We start from the raw sequence: 27330 nt of genomic DNA on the forward strand, positions 1-27330 counted from the left end.
CTATTCCAAATACCAAAGTTTAGTCAGGAGGAAGGAAGCAAGCAAGCGAGCAAAAAATAGGAGTGTACCCTTCCCTTTAAGGAGACCGGGTGGATTCCTTACATCACTTCCATTCTTGGCCAGAACCTAGTCATGTGGCCACAGCTGCCAGAAAGACTGAGCAATAGTCTTTAAGATGGGAAGACTGAGCAATGGTGTTTAAGATGGGAAGACTGAGCAATGGTGTTTAAGATGGGAAGACTGAGCAATGGTGTTTAAGATGGGAAGACTGAGCAATGGTGTTTAAGATGGGAAGACTGAGCAGTGGTCTTTAAGATGGGAAGACTGAGCAGTGGTCTTTAAGATGGGAAGACTGAGCAATGGTCTTTAAGATGGGAAGACTGAGCAATGGTCTTTAAGATGGAGGGCATTGTTAATCAACTATGCTCCAATATAAAATAAAAATTAAAAAAAGAAAAGATGGAGGGCAGTGTAGCCAGCTAACAAATTGGGGTTCTTACTAAGGAAGAAGAGGAGACTAGATATTGGGAAAAATCACATTACATGGACCTCGTTCATTATTGTAAGTCCTGAGGCAGTAGGTCTGGGCTGAAACTGGGCATTCTGATTAAAAACCAAACCAAACCAACCCTATAGCTGCTCCACGTATACTCTTCACAATGGAGTATCTCAACTCTAAGCCAAGTTTGGAACGGAACAGATCTTAAAAGAAAAACCCTTCTCCTGGAGGGCATGGATTCAGCCAAGTTCGTAATCTGCCTAACGATCTTGCCATTTTACAGTGATGCCATTCCTGACAGGGGTCCAAGGGATGGTTTTAACAAGTGCTTTGCTGTAGTCCAGGTAACTGCCTGCCCTCCCTCATTTATCTGGTCCATCAGTCTCGTAACCCCATTCCCCCCAAAAGTGAGACCCTCTGCTTCTAAAATTCCTGATCATGGATTGCCATCGACAGTGTTTAGGGTCTTTTGGTTATTGGCAGCACCGTGGGTTGGAAAGCTTGTGGGCTTTGGCGTTAAAAGATCTTGGCTTCAGTTTTTTATTCTTCTGCTAACCTTTGGTAAGTTACTTAAACTTTATGATCTTCAGTTTATACATACATGCATTCCTCATAGGGCGGTTAGGAAGATTTAATGAACTCTAACAGTATGTGGAAGTGCCTTTTAAAATGTAAAGTGCTATGCATACACTTTATCAGTCATAGACATAGAAACAGCCCTGTGTAAGCAGAACCATTGTTTACACAAATGCTTAGGAAGTTAAGCCCTTTTTTTTTTGCTAGATGAACTCTCATACTGAAGTTAAGAATAGTGAGATTTTAAGAAACATTTTTGCTCAGGGTCGTGCACTTAAATTATTAGTTCTGGGATAAACTGTGAAATACTTGTTAATACTGGTTAAAGAGATTTTATCAAAAAAAGTTATTTTGCATTGCTTCAGTCCCCCTCTATTCTCTCCTATTACTATACACCCGAATGTTCTTCATTTTAAAATTCTGTTTCAAGATTTACTATTGAGCATGTCATATGCAACCATTCCAGGCACTTAGGGAATACAGTCATGAACAACTGTTTAATCGGGAGTTTGAGACATGATTAAAAGAATAGACTTTTTAAAACTTCAGAATCTTTATTGAGTAGGTTGATTTGGAATTTTACCATTTTCATATAGCCAACACTGATTTTTTACATTATATTGAAATTTGTTTGCCACGGTTTAATATATACCATTACGTGGCAGTTTAACATCCTGTTCTGTAATTTATGTGATACATAAAAACCTTTTGAAATTTTTAATACATTATACTATAATCTAGAATAATTTGGAGATTATACATTGCTGTAGTAGTGCTCTTAGGAATATAATTCTCTAAGTGCTAACTTCCGGAATGTAAAATGTACATAGTTATGGAAATTGCACTTTATTGTAGTTGTTCCTTACGTGACTGTTACAATCAGTGTCAACTGATTCAGCTTTGCAGTTGAAAGAGAAAATTATTATGAAATCTTACTTGTACCAAGTTATTTCATATGCCAGAACCATTGAGCAAGGGAGTGGACTTCATGTGTATTGAATCTACTGCTGGTAGCATACCATGGAAGTGAACGGTACTTTTGTTTCAGAAGACATATTTCTCTCTTCTGCTGCTTTTTTTAAAAAATGTAAAACCTCAACTTAGTCGCATTGTTGTTTGTATGTAGCATTATTCTCCCATTGATTTTATTTTTATGGGAGGTTATTTTTATTTTTTTAAATTAATTTTTATTGGAGTGTGGTTGCTTTACACTGTTGTGTTAGCCTCCACTGCGCAACAAAATGAGTCAGCCATACACATACAGATATCCCCTCCCTTCTGGACTTCCCTCCCACTTAGGTTACCACACTGCATTAGGTAGAGTTCTCTGTGCTATACAGAATGTTCCCATCAGTTGTCTATTTTATACATAGTATCAATAATGTATATGTGTCAATCCCAGTCTCCCAGTTCCTCCCTCTGTGGGAGGTTATTTTTAAATCAGACTGACAAAAATAACTATCAGATATTCTGGGTTTATATTGATTCTTCTAAGAATCACTAGCCCTTGCTTTTTAAACTCTCCGTTTATTTACCATATTTCTTAAGTGACTATTGGGCTCTGTCCTAGATATGGGAGTAGGCAGTTACCCGCAAATTCCTCCTTAACTTAAAATGTCTGAAGATACATCTGGGAGTAATTGATTTAACAGATTATTAGCAGAAACTGCAGTTTAACAAGCTCCACTGAGGTCATTTTACTTAGATCATGTCAGTAAGTCAACAAGCAGATAGCACCCTCACCTTCATTCCCAAGGCAGAGCGGAGGGACAGAGAAGTATAGAGGTAATTCCCAGTGGGGTTTCCTTTTCTATTGGTTTGAGCCAGATTGAGGAAGATGGCAGTGCCAGTAAGAAAGGGGCATTTTCTTAACGGTGCCAGGAGCAAGCCACAGTCTACTGTGAGCAAAGGGAAAATTCTGGAACAGCTACCTTGTGTTGGGTTGACCAGATTAGTGTGAATGAGGCTTTGGAGGGCCTTGGATATAATCTCATTTTAAATCTCAGGGCAAACTTTTCAATGCTGTGTATAACGTTAAAGAGACTGGTAGCTTCTTACACATCACATGCCGGGACCTATAGGTTGAAGACCTCTGTTCCCTATTCTCTCTCGTTCTTATATGCACTGAGACAAAAGGAGCAACTAGAAGAAAACTTGGTTACACATACCTACCTATCTGCGTCCGGGCACGTACATGCTGCTCTTTCTCCTGCAGCTAAGGATTAGCTGTCCGTGCCCTTAGCAAAGGCCAACTGTGTGGATTAGAGCCCATCCTTTTTTTGCAAGCTCAAGAACATCATTCCAGCAGTTCTCTCCTTGCACTCCTACATCATCAATTTCCTCTCTGTTGAATCTTTCCCATCGATGTAGAAACATGCTGGGTTGTCTTTCATAATAAAGCCTAATGGCCCCCACACCCCCTTCCAGCAATTGCCCCAATTTTCTCCTTTCCTTTTTTAGCAAAAAGAATAGGCTGTACTTGCCCTTTCCAGGTTTCCTTCTCTCATTTCTACTGACCCACTCCCGTCATGCCTTTGCCTTCAGCCTTCTCTCAACGCTCCACTGAGCCTGTCCTTGTCAAGGTCACCATTGACCTCATCACTAAATCCAGAGGGTTTTTCTTACTTCTCGTATTATTTGATCCATTATCAGTGTTTGACATATTTAATCACTCGTTCCTCCTTCAAGTACTTTATTTAGGCTTCCAGGATACCACACACTTCTGAGTTTCCTTCTGTCTCTCCTCTCTTTTTTTGTTTCCTTTGCTGGTTCTTTCTCGTCTCTCCCATCAGAAGGAAATCTCAGTCCTTGGATTTCTTCCTGTGTCTGTCTCACTTTCTCCCTTAGTGACTCTATCTAGTCTTACAGCTTAAAACATAATCTCTTTGCAGAGGACTCCCAGAGTTATATCTCTAGCCTGGACCTCTTCCCTGAAGACCTGATTTGGTTATCTAATTGTCTACATGACATCTGCGTGAACGTCTGATGGTAACTCTCATGTATGAGTTCCTGATTGTCCTGGTCCTGCAGTCTTCCTGCATTGGGTAATGGTGATGCTATCTTTAGTTGCTCAGGGCAGAACTATGGAGTCATCCTTGATTCCTCTCTTCTCTCACATCCCATAGATGTGCCTTCAGAATACATCCAGAATCTGACTACATCTCATCACCTCCATTGCTGTTACCCATCTCTTATCTGGATTGATGCAGTAGACTCTTAGGGATCTTTTTGATTCTAAGCTTGACCTTCCCCCCAGGTCTCTTCTTCAGCTTATCAGTCAAAGACATTGTGTTAAAATGTAAATCAAATAATGTTACTTCTCTGCTCAAAACCATGCAGTGGCTCCTCTTGTCAGTCAGTCAAAGCCAGAGCTCCTACAGTGGTCTGCAAGCTCTCTGCAGTCCCCCTCCCACCACAGCCTCCTTGCACATCCTACCTCATCTCCATTTCCTCCTATCAGACAAATCTGCTTGGCCACTGAGGCTTATTTATAGTTAAATAAGTGTCTTTCTTAGTGAGAGGAAGGACTGAAAGAAAAGACTTCAGGAACATAAGGAAATGTGTACAGTTGAAAAGGCATTGATGGGATGGCATAGAAGAAGGGCATTAGAGTCAGCGAAACCCTAAAAGTTAATGTGTGCAAGGGTGCTTTGTAAATCTGTAAAACAAAGCAAATGTATACTATCCAGTCATGAGGATATGTTTCCATACTTGATCATGCCTGAGACATGGGATCAGATCTCGATTGTCCTGCACCCTGGGGGTGAGAGTGTGATTCAGCCTGGCTGTGAACCTGGAATAATGTCTGCTTGCTTTCACATGAGAGCTGCCCCGCCCAGAGCAGTGCTGTCGTCCTCTACGAGCAGAAGAGCCCTTACCAGCTGTAAATGACCAGGACCACTTTCCAACAGCTGTGTGGCAGTAGCAGGGAAAAGTCAGCCTATTGTTGGTCCTCTAACCACGGAAATAAGTGCCAATGCAATTCCTTATCTAAGAAATAAAATTAGATGTTTTTTAATTCAAGATGTAGTATTTCGGTCATAAGCCAATATGTTCTTTGTTACAGCCACACATCCAGTAACAAAGAAGAAAGGAGAAAGGCTAATGCTGTTGAACTGACCGGAGTGTAGCCAGTTGAAAGAGCTTAACTAGATTGATCATCAGGGCCAGAATGTCACGTAACCTGTAATTGGATAATTGGCCACAGTGTTCTCTGAATACTAATCACTTACTCCCGCTTAGTGGTGTGTCTTTGCCAGATTTCATCATTGTCTCTGCCTGATTTAACCTCTCAGAAACATAGGTAAGTAATAGGGTGCTTTATAGAAGGAGAGAGCCGATGCAATGTGTATTCACTGGCTAGCACAAGACTTTTTAAAACGCTGAATTCTTTTGCTGACATCCATTCACTGACGGAGTGAAGAACACTTTGGAAGTATTCATTGTGCATTTCACCCACCAGCATGAAATGGAGTAAGATGAAAGGGGGTCATGTTGAAGTGATGCGAGGAGATTACTGGAAAGGCTTGAATTTGCATTAGTCTTAAGGGGCCACAGACACAGAGCAATGTGTCTATTAAGAATAATTAATAATGTGTAACTATTAAATGTATGGTGGTTCCGTCCTTAAGTTGTTCCTAATAAAAAGGTTGGCATTTATGTTTACTTGGTTATATGTTGATTTTTGTTGTGGCAGAGTGGCTGAGGGCATAGATTTTATATGTGAGTTTGAAGAATTCACATACCCTATGCTAGAAATGGCCTAATGTAATTACAGACGTGCTGGGCTTCACTGATTTTGTGAAGGAAGGAAGTTCTTTGTTCCCTTAATAACAACTAAGGTAGTTACAGTTTGAGGATTTAAAAAACCATAGTCATATGCATGTATCAGTGCAAGTATTGATACACAGAAAAGTGAAGCACTGTGCCTGGAATCTCAGAGAGGGATTGCATAAAGGTACTGTTTCTGTTCCAACATAACTTCTAAGCTGGCAAATGAGAATTCGGAGACAGAGTTGAAAAGTAAGATGAAGATTTTATGCATAAGTTATCTAAGAACCTATTGAGAAATAGGTGGCGCTGCTAGAGTTCTTTCGTTTGTTTGTTTTTTAATTTGAAGACCACTGTGTTGAAGCCACCAATTAGATTATTCAACAGCAGTAGAATCCCAGAAGTTCCTTATGCAGAACTTGCACTCTGCATCACTTGATGAGTAGTTCTACGCTAAACTTCCAGTACAGAATATCCCCTAAGTGTTTCTGAAATACTGAGATTGTAATAGATTTGGAATTACATTGTTCCAGTTGACTGTTCCAGTTGATTGATTTAGTTGACCAAAAAGCATCAACGGCAGTTAAGTATGTTCTTAGACGCTTCTTTAAAGCAACGAGAGAGCGCTTTACTAGTGCAGTTTTTGTGACACACCTACTCTCAGCTACATCACTTTACAGGATGGGGAGGTATTGCCATTTGGTGGGAAGTTTGAGGGTAAGGTACCTTCAGTACAGAAGATCCTGTTATGCTTGAAATTAATACAAGTGCCCTCAGATCAACTGACAGATAAAAACAAGGTGAGAACCAGGACTGTAGGTAGGGCCTCTTCTCTCCCTTCTGCTCCCACACCTTTCCCTCCTTCTCTGAAGAACAGGTGAGAGCAGATGTCGAGGTGGCAGAACTGCAGGGATGCTTACTTTAAATGGTTAAAGGATCAGGATTTTGAGTATGGTTTTGTTGAGGGAACTCGATATTTTGGGGCCTCGATCATTTATTTTGCCACTTTTCTGAAATCAAGATGAATTTAGGTACTGAAACTTACGTATTTGTTAACCAGAAGACATAATTTAGTTGATTCTTACATGGAAACGTACAGTGTCAACAGCACATTTGCATTTTGATACTTGAACAGCTAAAAAAAAAATAAAGCTAAAGGGAGAGGGGTGGGCAGGTGTAAAAGAGTTTGGATCTTCCTGCAGTGGTGTTTTTGGAATCTACAGCAGTGCTGATCTTTTCCATTCAAAGAAGGGTTCATTTTGGATATTGTGATGAATTTTGTAGGCCTTGTTTATAGGTAAATGAGCTGTTTAACATATCAAGTGGAGGAAGAACAGTTTGTTTTTTTCTTTTGGTCTAGGTTGACTTCAGCCATAGTAAAAGTATTTCCTCCTAGGAGATAAAATTTTAGATTATAGGAATATTTGCAATTCCTTAAAAATTATAATTATATAAATATTTAATTTTTTTCTGTTCTGCATGTCTTTTCTGCTCGTTAGTGCTTACCATTTATTGCAATTTTTATTTCATTATTGCAGTTCTAATAAGAATAACCTCGTTACTGTAATGATAGTAAATACTAAGATGCCTTGAGGACTGGAACTATTCCCAAGATAATGAAGCTTTAACCCTATTTTTGTTACAAACTTAGCATTTTGGTAGAACTGTATTTTAAGTCATACCTGGGATTCTTGGAGTGTTGTACCTAACGCGTGGCTGTGAAGTCAGAACGTAGAGGGAGCTGCTGCGTCCTTGAGGACCAAGGGGAGGAGACTGAGAGGGATGCCAGGAAGTGGGAGGCGAGGTTCAGCAGAGAGCAGCTGGGAGCAGCAGTGAGAGATTCGCCAGCTCCAAGACCCAGGAGCAGACGTTTTGACCAAGAGGAGGTTTCAGAGGTCACCCCATCTAGTGCCTTTCAAACTGTTGGAACAGCCCCTGGCTTTGGGCCTGGAGGGGAAAGTCAAAGAGGCTCCTGATCGAGACCTGGCATCATCCTGTGCAGTTCTGCTTCCTGGAACATCTGTTTTATGTGTTGAGATTACATTTGAGAAATAGGTTGAGCTGCTAGAGTTTTTTTGTTTGTTTGTTTTTTAATTTGAAGACCATTGTGTTGAAGCCACCAATTAGATTATTCGACAGCAGTAGAATCCCAGTTTTGTAGGGGAGGAAGCAGGCACAGGAAACTTCTGAGATTACCAGCTCCTCAGGCTCCTGCCTAAAGCGCCACGTGGCATGGACATATATACACTACCAAACGTAAAATAGATCGCTAGTGGGAAGCAGCCGCATAGCACAGGGAGATCAGCTCCGTGCTTTGTGACCACCTAGAGGGGTGGGATAGGGAGGGTGGGAGGGAGGGAGATGCAAGAGGGAAGAGATATGGGAACATAAGTATATGTATAACTGATTCACTTTGTTATAAAGCAGAAACTAACACAACATTGTAAAGCAATTATACTCCAATAAAGATGTTAAGAAAATAAAAAAATAAAAAAATAAAGTGCCACGTGGGCTCTAGAAGTTGAGGGAGATAACGGAATAGTTGTGGTTTTCAGAGTTCTGATACAAGGATAGGTGAAACTGTTCATACCAAATCTAGTACCTGCTGTTTTACATGAGAATTAGGTTACTTACATTTTATATGGTTTTAGTTAACTGCAAATTCAGATGCTATTGAATTAGATAGGAAGAACAGATTGTATTTTCAAAGGATTAAGGCTTTGCTTTCTCTGTAATCTATTATTTATTTTGCATACTAGATTCAAGGTAAAATATGGAACCAGAATCAAAATATGTAATTGAAAAATGGCAATTAAAATGTCATTACCTGGCCTCTTGTTTCCCCTCATTTGATATACCAACTATTTTGGAGGTGAGCTGGAGGATTATGTCTTATGCTTTGATGTGGTACACATTTTAATATCTACAATGGTTTCAATTCTTTATTTTGTTCAAAAACTGGTTTCTTAATTTCATGATTAATGTTGAACGAAATATCCTCTATTAAAAATTTTCTATGATTTTCAAATTGGCTAATGTCCTTATACTAGGATCCTGATCATTTGAGCTGCATTTGTTTGCTAGTTCTTAATCTATTTTCATTAGCTGGCAGTGTTGTGAGAAAAGGCCCCACGGGAAGAACAGAATTAGCTTAGTAATTTTGCTCATTCATCCATGTGTATGTAGCACGACTGTTTTCATTCCTGATGTTGCAATTGAAGTGGGTCTGAAGCAAATAATTTTCATAACCTTTTGAGTAAGTCTATATCTCCTGTCACTCTGAAGCCTTTTTTGTATATCTGTTTTCTTCCAGGTGAGGAATTTTAAATTGGAACAGGAACAAGAAAAAAACAAAATTTTGTCAGAAGCGCTGGCGACTCTAGCCACTGAACATCATGAATTAGAGCAGTCTCTGGTTAAAGGCTCCCCACCTCTCAGCATCCTTAGTGAGGACGAGTTCTATGATGCGCTGTCAGGTAATTCTAGAACCCTGCCGTCTGTGTTGTTGGTAATTCACAGTTGACCACCTAAATGTCTTCTTAGGGTGGATGTCACCTTGAGTTGCCTGAAATAAACAGATGGAAATGTATCACTTCAGCTCCCCAGATGACCTACTTTTTGTGTGACATTATTAAGGCAGAAGCCCAAAAGTTTGAAATGAAAGTCATCACTGAGTCTGCCTTTGTTGACGGCGTATGCTGTGCTGGGGCCAGAGTGCCGTGAACCTGGTTTGTTCCTTTATTCGATGACTGTTAAATACCTCCTGGTGCAAGGTGCTATTATATGTTAAAGGATAGAGAGATGGATAGTTTCTATTCTCAGAGAGGTCTAAGAGTAAAGGACACAGGTAAGAAACAGTTGGTTACAGTATGGTATGCTGTGTGCCAAAGGAGAGGTGAGACATGGTGTAGCTGGAACAGAGAACAAGGAAGAGCTTAACTTGGCCTCAGAGCTACATGCCTCAGAGCAGCGTAGCATACTGGCAGCGAGCAGGGACTCCAGAGTCAGATTCCCTGAATTGGAATCCTGCCTCTGACACTGGTCAGCTGTGCGACCGTGGGCAAGTTCCATGACCTTTCTGGTTCTCAGCTTTCACATATTTAAAATGGGGATAATTATAGTTTCCATTTCAGTGGGTTGAGTCAGGATTAAGTGGGTTCATCTGTGTAAGTAGTGTTTAGGACAGTGCCTGACAGGTACCACGTGTTCAAACAGTGGGAGATGTGTGTGGAGAGGTGAGAATGACTTTTGAGAGGAGGTACTGCTAAGTAGTTTTGATTTTTTTAGGAACTTCCTTCAGAATTTTGAGGTACATGTGGGCGGGGTCATGGAAGGAAACCTGGGAGGGGGTGGTTGGAGATCAGTGAGATGGAAAACAATTCTTTTATGCGAAGAAATTATGTGCTTGTCTAAGTAGATGAACATATACAATTATTGGGTCTCACAAAACTGGACCATGGAAGCAGGAGACCTCAGTGGATATGGAGTTAAAGGGTCAAATTAATGATAGGAAATGAAAAGAAGCACAGAGAGAGGTTGTAGAAATGAGAACTAAAGAAGATGAGGTTAAGGAAGTTAACGTGGTGTGATGATATAGGACAAGAAAAATGATGTTGGTGGATATACAGGGAAGAGATTCATTATAGAAGATAAACAGCACATAGGAACATTAATTTTAGAAGTGTGACATGATCAAAAGAAGCGGAAAAGCTAATTGTAATAGCCAGATTTGGGAATAATTGGAGAAAGGATTGTAATGACTATGATGATGGCAATTAGATGTGGTATTTGTGAAAATAGTGAGTCAGATTGAGAAGAGAAAGTAGAGATCCGATGTGAAAGCAGTGGAATGAGTGGCAGAGGTAAAGGAAGCATTTAACCTGATTGACGGAGGAGGGAGGGGAGGGTGAAGGACACTTGAGGCTGCTGGCATTTCTTCACATCTACCCTCTGCCACGTCTAGTCCTGTTACCGCCTGTATTCCTTCTGTTTGGGGCATCCAAAAAGGAAAGCTACTGGACAGATTATTGGATTAAAGGCAAAGAGGTCTGAATGTAAAAGAACCTAGACACTTCAGCTGCCCATCTTTGCTGTCCTTTTAAAAAACAAAGGAAAAAATTTAATTTTTATTTTAAAAAAGGTATTTGTTATAAATAATTCAATGTAAAAGTACGTATAGTGCCCAGTGAAAATTTCCCTTCATCCCTTACCCTAATTATGCACTCTTCCTCAGAGATTCTTATTAACAGCTTGATAGATTCTCTTCCAGACCTTTCTAAAGCGTTCACGTGGATATATGCATGTGTACGTATGGGGTTTTTAAAGACTCATGAATGGAAGTAGCTGTATAATTGTTCTAGGTCTGCTTTTTCATGTAACAGTGTATCTTGGAAATCTTTCCCATCAGTGTTACAACTCTAGCTCATTCTTTTTAAAGGTTGCATGAAAGTCAGTGATATGATTTAGCAGAGTTTTCTTAGTTATTCTCTTCTTGATAGACATTTAGCAGCTACTGTCATCTTTCTGCTTCTCAGTCATATTTTCACATTTATTTCCACAGTCGTCTCCTCTGGGAGAAGGCGATAAGAAGAACTACAGTCCCTGGGTCAGGATTGGCAAATGAATTTCATCTCAAGTGCCAATTCAGATTGGTTTGCAGTCAGTACCGCCTGCTTGATGGGTTGCTGTGTTGAGAAGGATCCCGAGGCTGAGTTCAGTGCCTAGCTTAGCCAGCATGTTCCACTGTGGCTGGAGATAAGGAGCTAGAGGGACAGGTGCCTTGAGTTTGCTCGTCCCTGCCCTGAATGACCCACCTAAGTTTTATTATATTTGCCTGAACATAGTAGCTTTTCTTTGGCCACTCCTACTATTTCCTACTACAAATCTTGGGAATCATTTGGTACAATGTAAAACTGTATTAAAATTACGAGTCAGATGCCCAGGGTTGAAGCGTTGCGCTGCTGATGACCTAGCCACGTAATTCACTGAGATCATAAAAGCCTTCATTTGGGAATGACTTCATCTTCTCACTGCAGTCTACACATTAACCTCCATTCCCATTTCCTCTTTCTCTTCTGTTACAAAAGAAGTGTCCCCTTTTCATTAAGGCCATTCCCTCCTGATTTGTTCTGGTACTCATCTCCTTGTGCCTTCTCCAGAACTTTTGTTTAGTTATTGCTTCTTTCATCTACAGTTTCTTTTTTTTTTCCTCCCAATTTTATTGAGAAATAATTGACTTACAGCACTGCATAAGTTTAAGGTGTTCGGCATAATGGTGTGACTTACACACATCATGAAATGATTATCACAGGAAGTTTAATGACCATCCATCATCTCATATAGATACGAAATAGAAAAAAATTTTTTCCTTGTGATGAGACTTCTTAGGATTTAACTTTCTTAACTTTCATGTATAACATACAGCAGTGTTGATTATATTTACCATGTTCTACATTACATCCCTAGTACTTATTTATCTTATAACTGGAAGTTTGTACCTTTTGAAACTACCTTCATCCATTCCCCCTCTCCCCACTCCCCACCTCTGGTAACCAAGAATCTCATCTTTTTCTGTGGGTTTTTTTATTTGTTTTTGAAGTATAATTGACCTGTAACACTACGTTAGTTCCTGTTACACAACATAGTTATTCAATATTTCTGTACATTTAAAAATGATCCCCATAAGTCTGGGCATCTGGAAGTTTGTACCTCTTAATCTCCCTCACCTATCTCTGTCAATACCACATTATCTTAAATGCTAACTTAAAATTCCTGTAATAGTTTCCTATCGCTGCCGTAACAAATGACCACAAATGTAGTGGCTTAAGTAATGCAGATTCATTCTCTGAGCTCTGGAGGTCAGAAGTCCTGCAGTCAAGGTGTTGGCAGGTCTTTGTTCCCTCTAGGCTCTAGAAGAGAATCTGCCTTCTTGCCTTTCTAGCTTCTAGAGACCACCTGCCTTCCTTGACTCAAGGCCCCGTCCTCCACCTTCACAGCCAGCAGTTTGGCATCTTCCGTTCTCTCTGACTCTGACCTTCCTTCCTCCCTTTTATAAGGACCATAGCAATCACAGTGGACCCACTCAGATAATCCAGGGTAACCTCCCCATGTCAGGGGCCTTAACTCAGTCACACCTTCAGAGTCCTTTTACCGTGGAAGGTAACACATCCGCAGGTTCCACAGAGACTAGGACGGCCGTCACTGGGGGCCATTGTTCTGACTACCACAGTTCCCAAATTTATTTCTCCAGCCCTAACCTCTTGTGAGAGACTTATATACTCAGCTGTTAGCTGGATAAATAAAAGATGAATTCTTGATCTTCCTCCTAGGTCTTCTTCCTCCTTGAGTTTGCTTCATTTTAGTAAATGGCACCTCTTTCCTTTCCTAAAGATGTAAACCTGGGAGTAATTCATGGCATTCATGTGCCACCTCCATGAAACGCAGACCAGGGTCCGTCCATTCTACCTTCGCGACATACTTTGAATCCATCTATTGATATGTTCTGTTACTACAGGGTGCTGGTTAAAAGTGTAGGTGCTGCAGCTGGAAGGCTGTTGATAAGTGATGGCTCTACCAATTCCTGTACCCGTTGGGAAATGATTTCACTTTACTGTGCCTCATTTCTTCATCTGCAAGTAGGTCATAGGATTATTGGGAGGAATAAACTAATAAATATTTGTACTTAAAACAGTGCCTGGAACACTAAGGGGCTGCCCATTGTTCGCTCGCAGTACCGTCACCTGCGCTGCACCCGCTCTTGTCCAGCCTCTTAACTGGTCACTGTGCTTCCAGCCTTGCCTTATTGAGGTTCACACCGTATACACCACCCACACTGATGCTGTGTAGACAATCACATCATCGCATTGCCCAGCCTAAGATCCTTCAGTGGCTCTTCACTGCACCTAGAGTAAAATCCAGACTCCCTAGCGGGCCTTCAAGGCTCCTGACGTGACCCACACCCTGCCTGTCCCTCGTTCGTTCACTCGCTGGGCTCCAGCCACACCGGGCGTCCTCCATCCTCACAGCGCAGCAGTGACAGAGGCTATTGGGTCAGAGGTAAGAGAGAACAAGAACAAGTATACAAACCTGTATTTCATTTAAAGCTTTTTTTAATTGCTGAATCAGAATAATAGATTAAATCAAGCCTATCCTAATATCAGTATTTAAAAGATGTGAGAAAAAGGTTTTTAAAGATACTTCTCTTAAAATATTTCTAAGTTATTTTCACGAAATGCTTAAACTGCTTTTTTAAAGTCGGTTACAACTTGTTTTACTTCCTTTAAAATTAAGTCCATGTGACTTTCTGATTTCCCTTTAAAATTTTTTTTAGATAAGCAGGATCAATGAAAATCTAATACAGTGGGTGGGACAAAACTTGATATAAGCCTACAGTGTAGTGTATTTTTTTCCAGCCCCATGGGATCTTTTGATTATTTAAATTTTTTTCCAGTATGCTCAATGACTTAAGATTTCATAAAATTCCATAAAGCAAATAGATTCTTTCTCACAATTTGGTTGAATTCCATTGTGTAACATGATTAGAAGGAACTAAATCTAACGAAGCATCACATCTTGTCCTCATTGTGTGTGTGTGTTTAAGGAATAAAATGGTTAAATCGAGTGAGGTTTCTGATATTACTACCTGTGAGTGAGCACTTCCTGGGAAAAGGGCTAAACCTTCATGCGTGTTAAAGCAAAAGATTTAATGAGAAACTAGAGGCTAACTAGTTCTGTGGAGAAATTCCATTTAGCCAGCAAGTAAAGTACAGAAATATGTAGAAGGTACCACTTTAGGGAAGAATAAAGCAGCTGCTCCTTCTACATGCTCCTTCCATCGTTCTGCCCTTTCCATTTCACCCTCACTTGATGCTACCCCCTTCTCCTACCAAAGCTCTCAGATATCTCTAAATTATCAGCTCTCCTGGGTAGCCTTTCCTGACTCTCCCAGGCAGAATTAATTGTTTCTTCTTTTGTGTTCCTTCAGTTTACACCTCTTTCATAGCCCTTTGGTTATATTGTGCTTGTCTCTGTATGATGGTAGAGACCCTATCTATTTATATTCCTGAGGTACTTAGCATAGACTCAGAGTTGCTCTCTAAATGTTTGTTGAATGCAGGTTGTTGAACAAATGTCATTGATATTTCTGTCCTCCCTAAAAATATATTGGTTTTCAGTAAAGAGCACAAAAGAATCAGTAACACTTGCGAATTTCACATGGTCTGCATGCGCCACTTTGGATGCTGTGTGGAAGAGGAGGGGTGGGTGACAGAGGAGTGAGCTGGGATGAGATGTTATTAAAAGACAAAATTTGTTCTTGAGGAATTTATGATCAAGTTGGAGGTATGAGACTTGCTCCCGGTGGGGGTGGGGGGGCGGGAAATGAAAAAGTAGCTAAGGGGGAGAAAATTAAAGGTGCTTGGCTTTATGAATGTCCAGTAATTTCCTAAGGCATTATTTTTGAAACGGTTACCAGTTTTGTTACCAGTTAAATAACTTAATGGCTGTTATTCTTTAGTACTGGTCTGAGATAGCAGTTTCACTAAAATTCCTGCCTTTTGAATTTTAAAACTTCAAAATGTATTGTCTTTCTTACTGTCTCTTCATTTTCCTTTTTAGAAACATGTTGAGATCAGTTGTGCAAGAAAGGCTTTCTCGCTAGGTTTTCCTCTTAATGCTATTTTGGTTAAAATGTGCATGAATAATGCATACAAATCCAATAGCGTAGATTGGTAAAACCAGTAGAAAGTTATGTCACGAAACTGAAGCCAGCTTTAGCATTTCTCAGCAGTTGCAAGAGTAGGTGCTCAGGTCTTTTTAAATCAAACGTTTTAGAATGGAAAGTGTTAAAATAACGACTTTGGTTTTGTCTGGAGGAGAGTAACGTAGGAAGTTATGACCCATGTGAAATAATGTTTAATCCAATAAATACAACTGGTAATAGTTGAGAAAAGAAATGACATCTCTGCTGACAGTTCACACGGAAGACGCAGGATTTGACCAAGGTGGTCAGAGGTATTGGCAGGAAAGCTGAAGAGCACCGTGACCTTTTAGTAAAGGCTGCACCCTGTTCTTTATGTTTCCGAGCCCAGTGTCCTCTTCTACAGTTTAGTTTTGAAATAACCTGTACAGTTCCTATCTGGGCCTTTTCTGTGAGTCTTTACTCTTGTCTGGACCTGCCTAGGACTTGGAGATCTCGTCCTCTTCTGTATTCCCAGCACTTTTTTCTCTGGTCCTTTTTTTTTTTTTTTTTTTGACAATTAGCCATACTACCTTGTTCTTGCCCTTTTTGTCTTGTTATATAACTTTTTGTGTCTTTCTTCCTCATCTTCCCCCAAGCCCTGCATTTCCCTTAAGGACAGAGACCTTGTTGTCTTACTTTGTATTTCCCCTGTTGCCCAGTACGAAACACGTTCATTGGTTGATATGATGTGCAGCAAATTGAGTACCACAGAGTACGGCTGTTATTAAACACCTTCTGTATGTAATATGGTACAACACTCTGGAGAACATCTAAGTGGTGCCAGGGGCTCTTACTCTCGTTTTGTGTTTACAACATTAAAAAATTATCCAGCAGCTTACTCGTAATGTATATGAATTGTAGGTGAATGTAATTTATCCTTTAGGTTTCAGGTTAATCTTTTGGGAGACTAATGTCTCCATTAAAACATTCACTGTAAAACCATGTGCATTTTGTACTATCCTTAGCATTGAGAGCATGTCCTTAACCAGACACACTTACCCAGTGCCCACTGTGTGCAGTGCTTTGCCAGGCATGGCACTACCAAGGGAAACAAGATCCAGTCCCTGAATCAGGGTTTCGTAGTCAGTCCAGGGGAAAAGGCTGAGCATGGAAAGATGGGCACAGTGTGATGTGAAAAGGGTCTGGGCCTCCAGCCCACCGGAGCTACTCACTCCCGAGATCAGCCCCCGGAGTTTGCCATTCTCAGTGACTATATCTACGCCGTCATCTCAGTTTTATACATCCCGCAATCTAACCACTGTCTCCTGTCTTTCAACCCATTCTCTTAAAAACCCTGATCCCAACATTTCTTTGACCAACCACAGTGTCTTCTCCATGTTTTCAGTGTTCCTCCCTCCACTCGTGTCCTCATTCCCTCCTTACCAGCTCAGATGGCGTGGGCTGTCATGGAACCGCCCCCTGCCTTTCTCTCCCTGCGCTGTGCTCACCCAGCGCATCCCTCCCCTCCTTCCGGACCTGTCCTCAAGTGACTGGCCACGCTGGCAGCGCTTGCTTGAGACCCACAGCTGTTTAATTTCTGTGGTGCCCTTCTGCTGCCCAGGAGTCCTACTCCATTTCTCTAGTCAGTTTCTTTTACATGCTTATTTCATACTTTTCTCCCTTAAAATTTCTAATACCTTCATCCTCTGTCCTGCTCCATCGGAGGACATTATTTATGTCACTGAGAAACTCCTCATGTTTCCACTCACACACCTGGCTGTGTACATGTGTGGACATATTCTGCTTTCTCTACATCGAAGAACGTTATGTCCCTAACTGACGCCAACCCCTCCGTATGTGCCTGGGATCCCAATGCCTCTGACCTACATCAGGACATTAATGTAGCTCCTTCTCTCTCCCAGGTAATCAGTTATTCCTGATGCCCATCAGCTGTCTTATCTTTCAGAATGCTGTATCTTATACAAATACCTTTGATCCACATCACTTTCCTCTCCTAGAATTCTTTCTTGAACAGCCTCTATATGTTTATTCTCACGATTCCCCTGCAGCCGCTCTTGACTAAATCACCGCTGTCACATACTCAGCTGCCTAATTGAGTGGTCCTCTCTCCGTTCGCATCTTTGTCGACCTTTCACCAGCACTTAAAGTTGTTGATTCCTCCTTCCTTCATGGAACACTTTCTTTACTTGGTTTCCAGAGTACCAGTCTCTTTTGATTTTACTTCGCAGTTCGCTTTGCTTGTCGTGTTGTGTCCTTCTGACTTTAGACGTTCGCGTGTCTTGGGGTGCAGGCCTTGTTTTCTGCACTTGCCCTTCAGATCCTTTGTACTCAGTGTGGTCTGAGGGTCAGTAGCATCACCTTCACCTGGAAGCTTGTCGGAACTGCAGAGCCGCAGGCCCCAACTCACACCTAGTGAATAAGAATGTGCGTTTTTTCAAATCCGTAGGGGCTTCATATGGACATTAAAGCTTGAGCAGCTTGCCTTGCATGACCTCATCTAGTCCCATGCCTGTGAATATTGTCCAAATTCTGCTAAGTCCAAAACTTTACATCTCTAGACTCAGTCTTGCCCCCTGAATTTCAGACTCCTGTCTAACTATCTACTTGGCACATTCACTTAAATATCTAATGGGATCTCCAAAGTGTCTTAGAATGTCCAGAAGAGAATTCTTGATTTCTGCTCGCAAGCCCGCCCCTTCTGTGGTCCATGTTTTGGTAGATGGAGGGTCTGTCTTTCAGTCCATCAACATTCACATTCAGTCCATCAACAAATTCTGTCAGCTCTACCTACAACATAGAGCAGAATCTGACCACTTCTCATCATTCCACTCCCACCACCCAGGCCCCCATCATCTCTCACCTGGTTTCTGACAGGGGCTTTCTGACTGGTCTCTCTGCTTGCACCCTCGTCTCCAGCAATATGTTAAATACAGCATTCAGAGTGATCGTTTCCAAACGTGAATCTGTTCATGTCAGTTCCCTGCATGGAACCCTCCAATGGCTTTGCTTCCTGGCTGGAATAAAAGCCAGAAGCCCTCGTTCTGGCCATCTGCCACCTTCTGAGATCTGCTCTGTCCTCCTCACTCACTTCCTTCCATCCATCACTGGCCTCAATGCAAGTTCCTGGACTTGCCAAGCGTGTTCTCTTCTAGGCCTTCACTTTCCCTCTGCCTGGAGCTCTCTCATCCCAAATGTCTACAGTGCTTACTCCCCCACTTCCTTCCTTTTTCTGCTCAGAAAGACCTTCACTGTATCATTTTCTATCCTTTTTCTCTTGCCTTTAAAAAAGCCCAAAAAACAAAATAAACACAGCATCTTTCACACATCATGTTCATTCATTTGTAGATCTTCTACAAGTAGAATATAAGCTCCTCAGTGAGCGAGGCCTTTTGCTTAGTGCGCGGATGCATCCCAGCCCCTACGCTAGCGCTAGACAGACAGAGAAGGAGGCGCTCAATACATGTTTATTGAACAAGTAAATGAATAAGCGTCACCAACTCATACGTAAGGAGTGTTACAGAAATTCAGAGGAGAGGCAGCTAACTGCTTGGGAAAGTTGGGGAGAGCATCACAGAATAAGTGATGCTTGAGGGGTGTTGTGAAGAGTCAGGAAGGAGTTCTCCGGACGGATAAGATGGTGGTCAGATATGCTTTGTGGAACAAGACAACACACGCAAAGGTAGAGAAAAATAGTTTTCAAAGACATCGTGAAAATGCACTATGGCTGAAGCAGGGGTGAGTGTATTGGATGCTGAGAAATAGTGATGGGATGAAGCCGAGAAAGTAATTTAGGGCCAGCTTGTAATGAGTCTTGTGATAAGATTCTGCTGAAGAATTTTCATTTTAGCCTGTTAAGTGGTGGGGAGCCGACAAACGTGGTTAAGTATACAGAGTGATGTCAGATTAGTATTGAATATTTTATAAAGCTTTTTTTTTTTTTTAGTAAACATTGTGGAATTTTTATAATATTCTTGTATTATATTAAGAATTGGAAATTCAAAGAAAATAAGACATGGTCCCTACTTAGGAGTTTACATTCTATTAGCATATGAGTATTTTAGGAGTAAAGATTGATCTGAGGTCCTAGTGTCCTAGATGAGAGGTGACAGGAATTTCCATAAAAGCAACTTAAGTGAGAATGGCAAGTTTCAGTTCCTCCCTTTATTGCTTTAATGAATACATATCCTGACCTTTGTTCCTCAGGGAAGCCTGGCTGACTTTCTTGACTTGATCAAATCCCTGCTGTAGGCTCCCCATGCATCATAGTCCCATAGCACTTCCTGTGGTTGAAAGTTTGTATGCTTATGTTTTTTTGTCGGCCCTGCCACTCAACCAGACTGTAAATCCCTTAAGGAACTTTGCACCCCTAGCAACTTGCATAGACTTTGGCACCTGTTAGGAGTTCAGATATTTGAGTGAATAAAATTTGGGGATACATTTTAAAGGCTACATTGACTGAACTTGAAGACCAGTTGGCTGTGGCAGATAATGATGTTCTGAGGATTTCCACCTATTTACTGAAAAGTCTCACTTTGGCCCAAAGCATCTCAAACTCCGTATAGTGGAAACTGGACTTGTCATCCTGATCTGCCCCCTTGTATATGCCCTGTCTTGGCTAATGGCATCATCATCTACCCACCATGCAAACTACAGATGTGAAAGTCATCTCTTACCCCCTTGCCTCACACCCTCCTCATATCTAAGTATCTAGTTGTCTTCTTCTTTCTCCCTATTTTCTGCCCCAGTGTTCACTGTCAGTGCCTTAGGTCAACTTCTGAGCCCACAGACTTTGTCTTCCCGCTTCTGGTCATTGTCGCTGCCAGCCCACCTTCCACATCGCATGTTGTCAGGTGTGGTGGGCAGAAAAATAGTCCCCCAAAGATACATTCACCTGCTCATCCCAGTAGCCTGTAACCTTTTTTTTGGAAAAAAAGATCTTTGCAAATGGGATTAAGTTAAGGATTTTGAGGTGAGATCATCATGGATTATCTGGGTGGGACCTAAGTGCTGTAACAAGTATCCTTATAAGAGAAAGGTAGAGGGAGATTAGACCCACAGAGGAGAAGGCAATGTGAGGATGGAGGCAGAGATTAGAGTGATGTGGCCACAAGCCCAGGAATGCTGGCAGCCACCAGAGGCAAGAGGCAAGGAATGGACTTTCCCTAGAGCCTTCAGAGGGATGGTGGTCCTGCAAACGCTTTGGTTTTCGTTCACTGAAACTGATTTTGGAGTTCTGGCCTCCAGAGTTATGAAAGACTAAAATTTTGTTGTTTTAAGCCACCAAGTTATGCTAATTGTTACAGTGGCCATGGGACACTGATGCGTCAGAGTTACCTGTAAAGTCTAAAATGGATCTTATCACTCCCTGGCAAAACATCCAAAGACTCTCCATTACTACAGATTCAGTATAAACTCTGTAATCTGACCCACATTTAAGCTTCATCTCTGATGACCACATCTTTTCCCTCTGGCTACTCTCCTCTCTAGCTATGCCAGATATTCTTAGACACACACCTTGTTCTTTCAGGCCATGGGACTGTTGCTCTTCCCCTTACACCTGGTATTCTCTTTTCCTGTCTTAAATTCTTAGTCATCATTATAGTTCAGATGTCATCTCTGCCTGGAAAGTTTGCCTGGAAACTTATCCTGGTTCCCCTAAGAGTGACTTCTTCAAGTATTCCCACAGTTTATATAAACATATGTTTACTTGCACGTCTTCCACTAGATTAGACTTTGAATATTTGGAGTGCATCACCCATATCTCATTAATCTTTCTAAACTGTTTCAGCAATGAGCCCTTTCTTTACCAGGTACATGGTAGGTATTTGGTAAGTGTTGATTTATTAAACTGAAGTCACATGAAAGAACTTTCTTGTATAACTGTGGATTATTCTATAACTGGTCTTTAGTTCTAGAAAATTTTCTTTGTAGAGTGAATGCATAGGTGACCTTGAAAATGATTTTAAAGATGTCAACAAGAGAAATTGGGAAGCTCTGGATTTAGTCATCCAAAACAGATACACATAAGATTTTCAGTAACCCACACACAATGTTTTGAATAATTCTTCATCTGCAGTTACATGTGCAGATTTTGCAAGTTGGGGAAAACAATAGTAGATTTAGTTACTTGGGGAAAAGCCAGTACTTTTAAGAAACTGTCGTAATCAACACTGTACCATTTGGCTGATTGTGACCTTGCACCTCATTCAGGGAGGATATGTCTAGAATGTCTCTGACTCTTGTAGTTTGCTGCCAAGATTCGGTTTCAAGCTTTTGTCAGTTCCTCGGTAGGTTATTGTAGCAATCTCTTGGCAGCCCCTTCTGGACTCACCCAGATTTTCTGTTTACAGTTTATTTTAAATGTGGTAGGTTTCATTTATTTTCCTTGTGTTCTTTGTATTTACTACGTTATTTTTGAGTTTACAAGGTTGTACGTTAAAGCTAAATAAAAATTTGGCGCTGATATTTTAAGCTTGGGTTACTTTGGGGTTACTTTGGACATTCTTAGAAGATGCCTAGTTCTTGGGAAACCATAAACAATGAAGGTATTAAATTGAGCGTGTGTGCCTTCTGACTATTTCCTGTTACCTTAAGTAATGGGGAGGGGTTATTTGGACATTATCCACAGTTCTTCCACATCTTGCTCCTTTGTACTATTTGTTCTCAAGTTAGTTTTCAGAGGTCATGTTAAAAAAACACTTATTGGCATAACATAAGAATTGTTGGCATGTTTATATTATTAATTTTATGACCTCTTCTTTCAGCCTTTTAATAGGAAAAACTCAAAAAAGTAGGATAAAGGTAATGATCCTCTTAATGCTGAAGTTTTTTTTACACCACTTTATTTGAGGTATGATTGACATACGAAAGCTGTACACATTTAACTCATACAACTTGATGAGTAAAGTTTTAAAGCCATGTTAACGCAGTCACAGCCATCGGCCTCCATGCTGTTTGGTTGAAATGGGATAGTGTTCAATCTGAAATGTGTTCGAAATTATTTTAAGTCCCAATGTGGACAGAGCTTTTACATTTCTGGGCCACCAGAGATCTGTGAACAAACTTTCTGTTAATACCACTGTTTTAATCAGGCAAAGATTCTGTCTACCTTAAATGCTTGTACATAGGCTAGAGCATTTATCTTGTAAAATACAGCCTGTTTTTCAGAGTGTTGTTATGACACTTTTTATATAAAATATAATTAGTAATTAAACCACCTGAATCCTTTCTGGAAATAGATGGGAATAAACAAACCCACGAGTAAGTACAAACTAAGTATTCCATTTCCATGTATAGTCATTACTATATAGGGCTATACAGATTTTCCTAAGTGCCATTTAAAGTTGAGTGAATAATGTAAGGCTATTTTATAAATCCCTTACGCTGTTTTTCAGGGATGGATTGAAGCATCCTGAAAATTTTGTGTGGCTCTACTTAGTATAGAAACACAGATGTTTGTAAGGGGAAAATGCAGTGGGAAATAAAAGGGAAAATGAAAGGCTAATTCTGTCTGAGATCTAGGTGTGGATACTGTTAACATTTCTGCTGCTGTATTCAAAAATACATCTGTATAAAAATCCACCAATTTTGCTCCATGTCTGTGTGGCTTTCTTTCATCACTGGCATTGAGGTGAGAGATGACAGGACCAGAATATAGACCATGCATCCAGCATGATAGGTCTTTGGCTTTGGCTTGACAGGTTTTTGTTTGCTTGTTTGTTTTGGGTTTTATTTGGTTTTGGTTTTGGTTTTATTGTGGTAAAATAAGCATAACACATATACCATTTTAACCATTTTTAAGCATGCGGTTCAGTGGCATTAAGTACATTTTTGTCCAACCAGCACTGCTGTCCATTGCCAGAACTTTTCCATTATCCCAAAATAAAACTCTGTACTCATTAAACAGTAACTCCCCACCTCCCCCCGCATCTGTTTCTTTTTAAAGCAGGTACAGTACTCTTACTATTATAACCACCATATATGAGGTGTTAAGCACACTCTTTCCAATACTTTATGCTTTCCACTAAGGCATTAATGTATTGCCCGGAAACACTGAATGGTAGATAAGGTCTGGCCTGTTTGATATTCGTTTGTGCAGGCAAAATTGAAAAACCTGATGTTTTAAGATTGAATTATCACCTCAGCAGCACTAAGATCTATCACTTGAAAATTACTCTTATGAGCCAGGTACGCTCCAGCGCTGGGTCACCTCAGGCTAGACAACCAACAGGGAGGGAACCCAGCCCCACTCATCAGCAGACGAGCGGATTAAAGTTTTACTGAGCTCTGCCCACCAGAGCAACACCCAGCTCTACCCACCACCAGTCCCTCCCATCAGGAAGCTTGCACAAGCCTCTTAGATAGCCTCATCCACCAGAGGGCAGACAGCAGAAGCAAGAAGAACTACAATTCTGCTGCCTCTGGAAGGAAAACCACATTCACAGAAAGATAGACAAAATGAAAAGGCAGAGGACTTTGTACCAGATGAAGGAACAAGATAAAACCCCAGAAAAACAACTAAATGAAGTGGAGATAGGCAAAAAGAATTCAGAATAATGATAGCGAACATGATCCAGGACCTCGGAAAAACAATGGAGGCAAAGATTGAGAAGATGCAAGAATTGTTTAACAAAGACCTAGAAGAATTAAAGAACAAACACCTAGAAGAAGTAAAGAACAAATAAACAGAGATGAACAATACAATAACTGAAATGAAAAATACACTAGAAGGAATCAATAGCAGAATAACTGAGGCAGAAAAACGGATAAGTGACCTGGAAGACAGAATGGTGGAATTCACTGCCACGGAACAGAATAAAGAAAAAAGAATGAATAGAAATGAAGACAACCTAAGAGACCTCTGGGACAACATTAAACGCAACAACATTCACATTATAGGGGTCCCAGAAGGAGAAGAGAGAGAGAAAGGACCTGAGAAAATATCTGAAGAGATTATAGTTGAAAACTTCCCTAACATGGGAAAGGAAATAGCCACCCAAGTCCAGGACGTGCAAAGAGTCCCAGGCAGGATAAACCCAAGGAGGAACATGCCGAGACACATAGTAATCAAATTGACAAAAATTAAAGACAAAGAAAAATTATTGAAAGCAACAAGGGAAAAACGACAAATAACATACAAAGGAAGTCCCATAAGGTTAGCAGCTGATTTCTCAGAAGAAACTCTACAAGCCAGAAGGGAGTGGCATGATATACTTAAAGTGATGAAAGGGAAGAACCTACAACCAAGATTACTCTACCGGGCAAGGATCTCATTCAGATTCGACAGAGTAATCAAAAGCTTTACAGACAAGCAAAAGCTAAGAGAATTCAGCACCACCAAACCAGCTCTACAACAAATGCTAAAGGAACTTCTCTAAGTGGGAAACACAAGAGAAGAAAAGGACCTACGAAAACAAACCCAAAACAATTAAGAAAATGGTCATAGGAACATACATATTGATAATTATCTTAAATATGAATGGATTAAATGCTCCAACCGAAAGACACAGCCTCGCTGAATGGATACAAAAACAAGACCCGTATATATGCTGTCTACAGGAGACCCACTTCAGGGACACATACAGACTGAAAGTGAGGGGATGGAAAAAGATATTCCAAGCAAATGGAAATCAAAAGAAAGCTAGAGTAGCAATACTCATATCAGATAAAATAGACTTTAAAATAATGTTACAAGAGACAAGGAAGGACACTACATAATGATCAAGGGATCAATCCAAGAAGAAGATTTAACAATTATAAATATATATGCACCCAACATAGGAGCACCTCAATATATAAGGCAACTGCTAACAGCTATAGAAGAGGAAATCGACAGTAACACAATAATATTGGAGGACTTTAACACCTCACTTAAACCAGTGGGCACATCATCCAGACAGAAAATTAATAAGGAAACACAAGCTTTAAATGATGCAACAGACCAGATAGATTTAATTGATATTTATAGGACATTCCATCCAAAAACAGCAGATTACACTTTCTTCTCAAGTGCACACAGAACATTCTCAAGGATAGATCACATCTTGGGCCACAAACCAAGCCTCAGTAAATTTAAGAAAATTGAAATCATATCAAGCATCTTTTCTGACCACAACGCTATGAGATTAGAAATCCATTACAGGGAAAAAAACGTAAAAAACAGAAACACATGGAGGCTAAACAATATGCTACTAAATAACCAAGAGATCACTGAAGAAATCAAAGAGGAAATCAAAAAATACCTAGAGACAAATGACAACGAAAACACAATGATCCAAAACCTATGGGATGCAGCAAAAGCAATTCTAAGAGGGAAGTTTATAGCAATACAGTCCTACCTCAAGAAACAAGAAAAATCTCAAACAATCTAACCTTACACCTAAAGGAACTACAGAAAGAAGAACAAACAAAACCCAAAGTTAGTAGAAGGAAAGAAATCATAAAGACCAGAACAGAAATAAATGAAATAGAAACAAAGAAAATAATAGCAAAGATCAATAAAAATAGAAGCTGATTCTTTGAGAAGATAAACACAATTGATAAACTTTTAGCCAGACTCATCAAGAAAACGAGGGAGAGGACTCAAATCAATAAAATTAGAAATGAAAAAGGAGAAGTTACAACAGACACTGCAGAAATACAAAGCATCGTAAGAGACTACTACAAGCAACTCTATGCCAATAAAATGGACAACCTGGTAGAAATGGACAAATTCTTAGAAAGGTATAACCTTCCAAGAGTGAACCAGGAAGCAATAGAAAATATGAACAGACCAATCCCAGGTAATGAAATTGAAACTGTGATTAAAAATCTTCCAGCAAACAAAAGTCCAGGACCAGATGGCTTCACAGGTGAATTCTATCAAACATTTAGAGAAGAGCTAACACCCATCCTTCTCAAACTCTTCCAAAAAATTGCAGAGGAAGGAACACTCCCAAACCCATTCTTTGAGGCCACCATCACCCTGATACCAAAAGCAGACAAAGATACTACAAAAAAAGGAAATTACAGACCAATATCACTGATGAATGTAGATGCAAAAATCCTCAACAAAATACTAGCAAACAGGATCCAACAACACACTAAAAGGATCATACACCATGGTCAAGTGGGATTTATCCCAGGGATGCAAGGATTCTTCAGTATATGCAAATCAATCAATGTGATACACCATATTAACAAAGTGAAGAAAAAAAACCATTATGATCATCTCAGTAGATGCAGAAAAAGCTTTTGACCAAATTCAGCACCCATTTATGATAAAAACTCTCCAGAAAGTGGGCGGAGAGGGAACCTACCTCAACATAATAAAGGCCATATACGACAAACCCACAGCAAACATCATTCTGAATGATGAAAAATTGAAAGCATTTCCTCTAAGATCAGGAACAAGACAAGGATGTCCACTCTCGCCACTATTATTCAACGTAATTTTGGAAGTCCTAGCCATGGCAATCAGAGAAGAAAAAGAAAAGAATCCAAATTGGACGAGAAGTAAAACTGTCACTGTTTGCAAGTGACATGGTACTATACATAGAGAATCCTGAAGATGCCATCAGAAAACTACTAGAGCTAATCAATAAATTTAGTAAAGTTGCAGGATGCAAAATTAATGCACAGAAACCTCTTACATTCCTATACACTAACTACAAAAGATCAGAAAGAGAAATTAAGGAAACAATCCCATTCACCACTGCAACAAAAAGAATAAAATACCTAGGAATAAACCTACCTAAGGAGGTAAAAGATCTGTACTCAGAAAAGTATAAAGCACTGATGAAAGAAA

General features: G+C 40.3%; 1 protein-coding gene across 7 annotated transcripts in view; it reads left to right on the forward strand.

Moving 5' to 3' along the window:
- OSBPL1A (oxysterol binding protein like 1A) overlaps positions 1-27330 on the forward strand; it is a 215755-nt gene that overhangs the window by 109928 nt on the left and 78497 nt on the right. For 6 of the 7 annotated variants that reach the window (XM_082417820.1, XM_082417822.1, XM_082417821.1 and 3 more), the window contains one exon: positions 9159-9321. The exons of the other annotated variant lie outside the window; for it this stretch is intronic. In XM_082417820.1, coding sequence (XP_082273946.1) covers positions 9159-9321 — 163 coding nt within the window. The remainder of the gene's footprint in view (positions 1-9158; positions 9322-27330) is intronic. 7 annotated transcript variants of the gene reach the window in all.

This window comes from Balaenoptera physalus, assembly GCF_965194825.1.
Source record: "Balaenoptera physalus genome assembly, chromosome: 12".
Taxonomy (NCBI): Eukaryota; Metazoa; Chordata; class Mammalia; order Artiodactyla; family Balaenopteridae; genus Balaenoptera; species Balaenoptera physalus.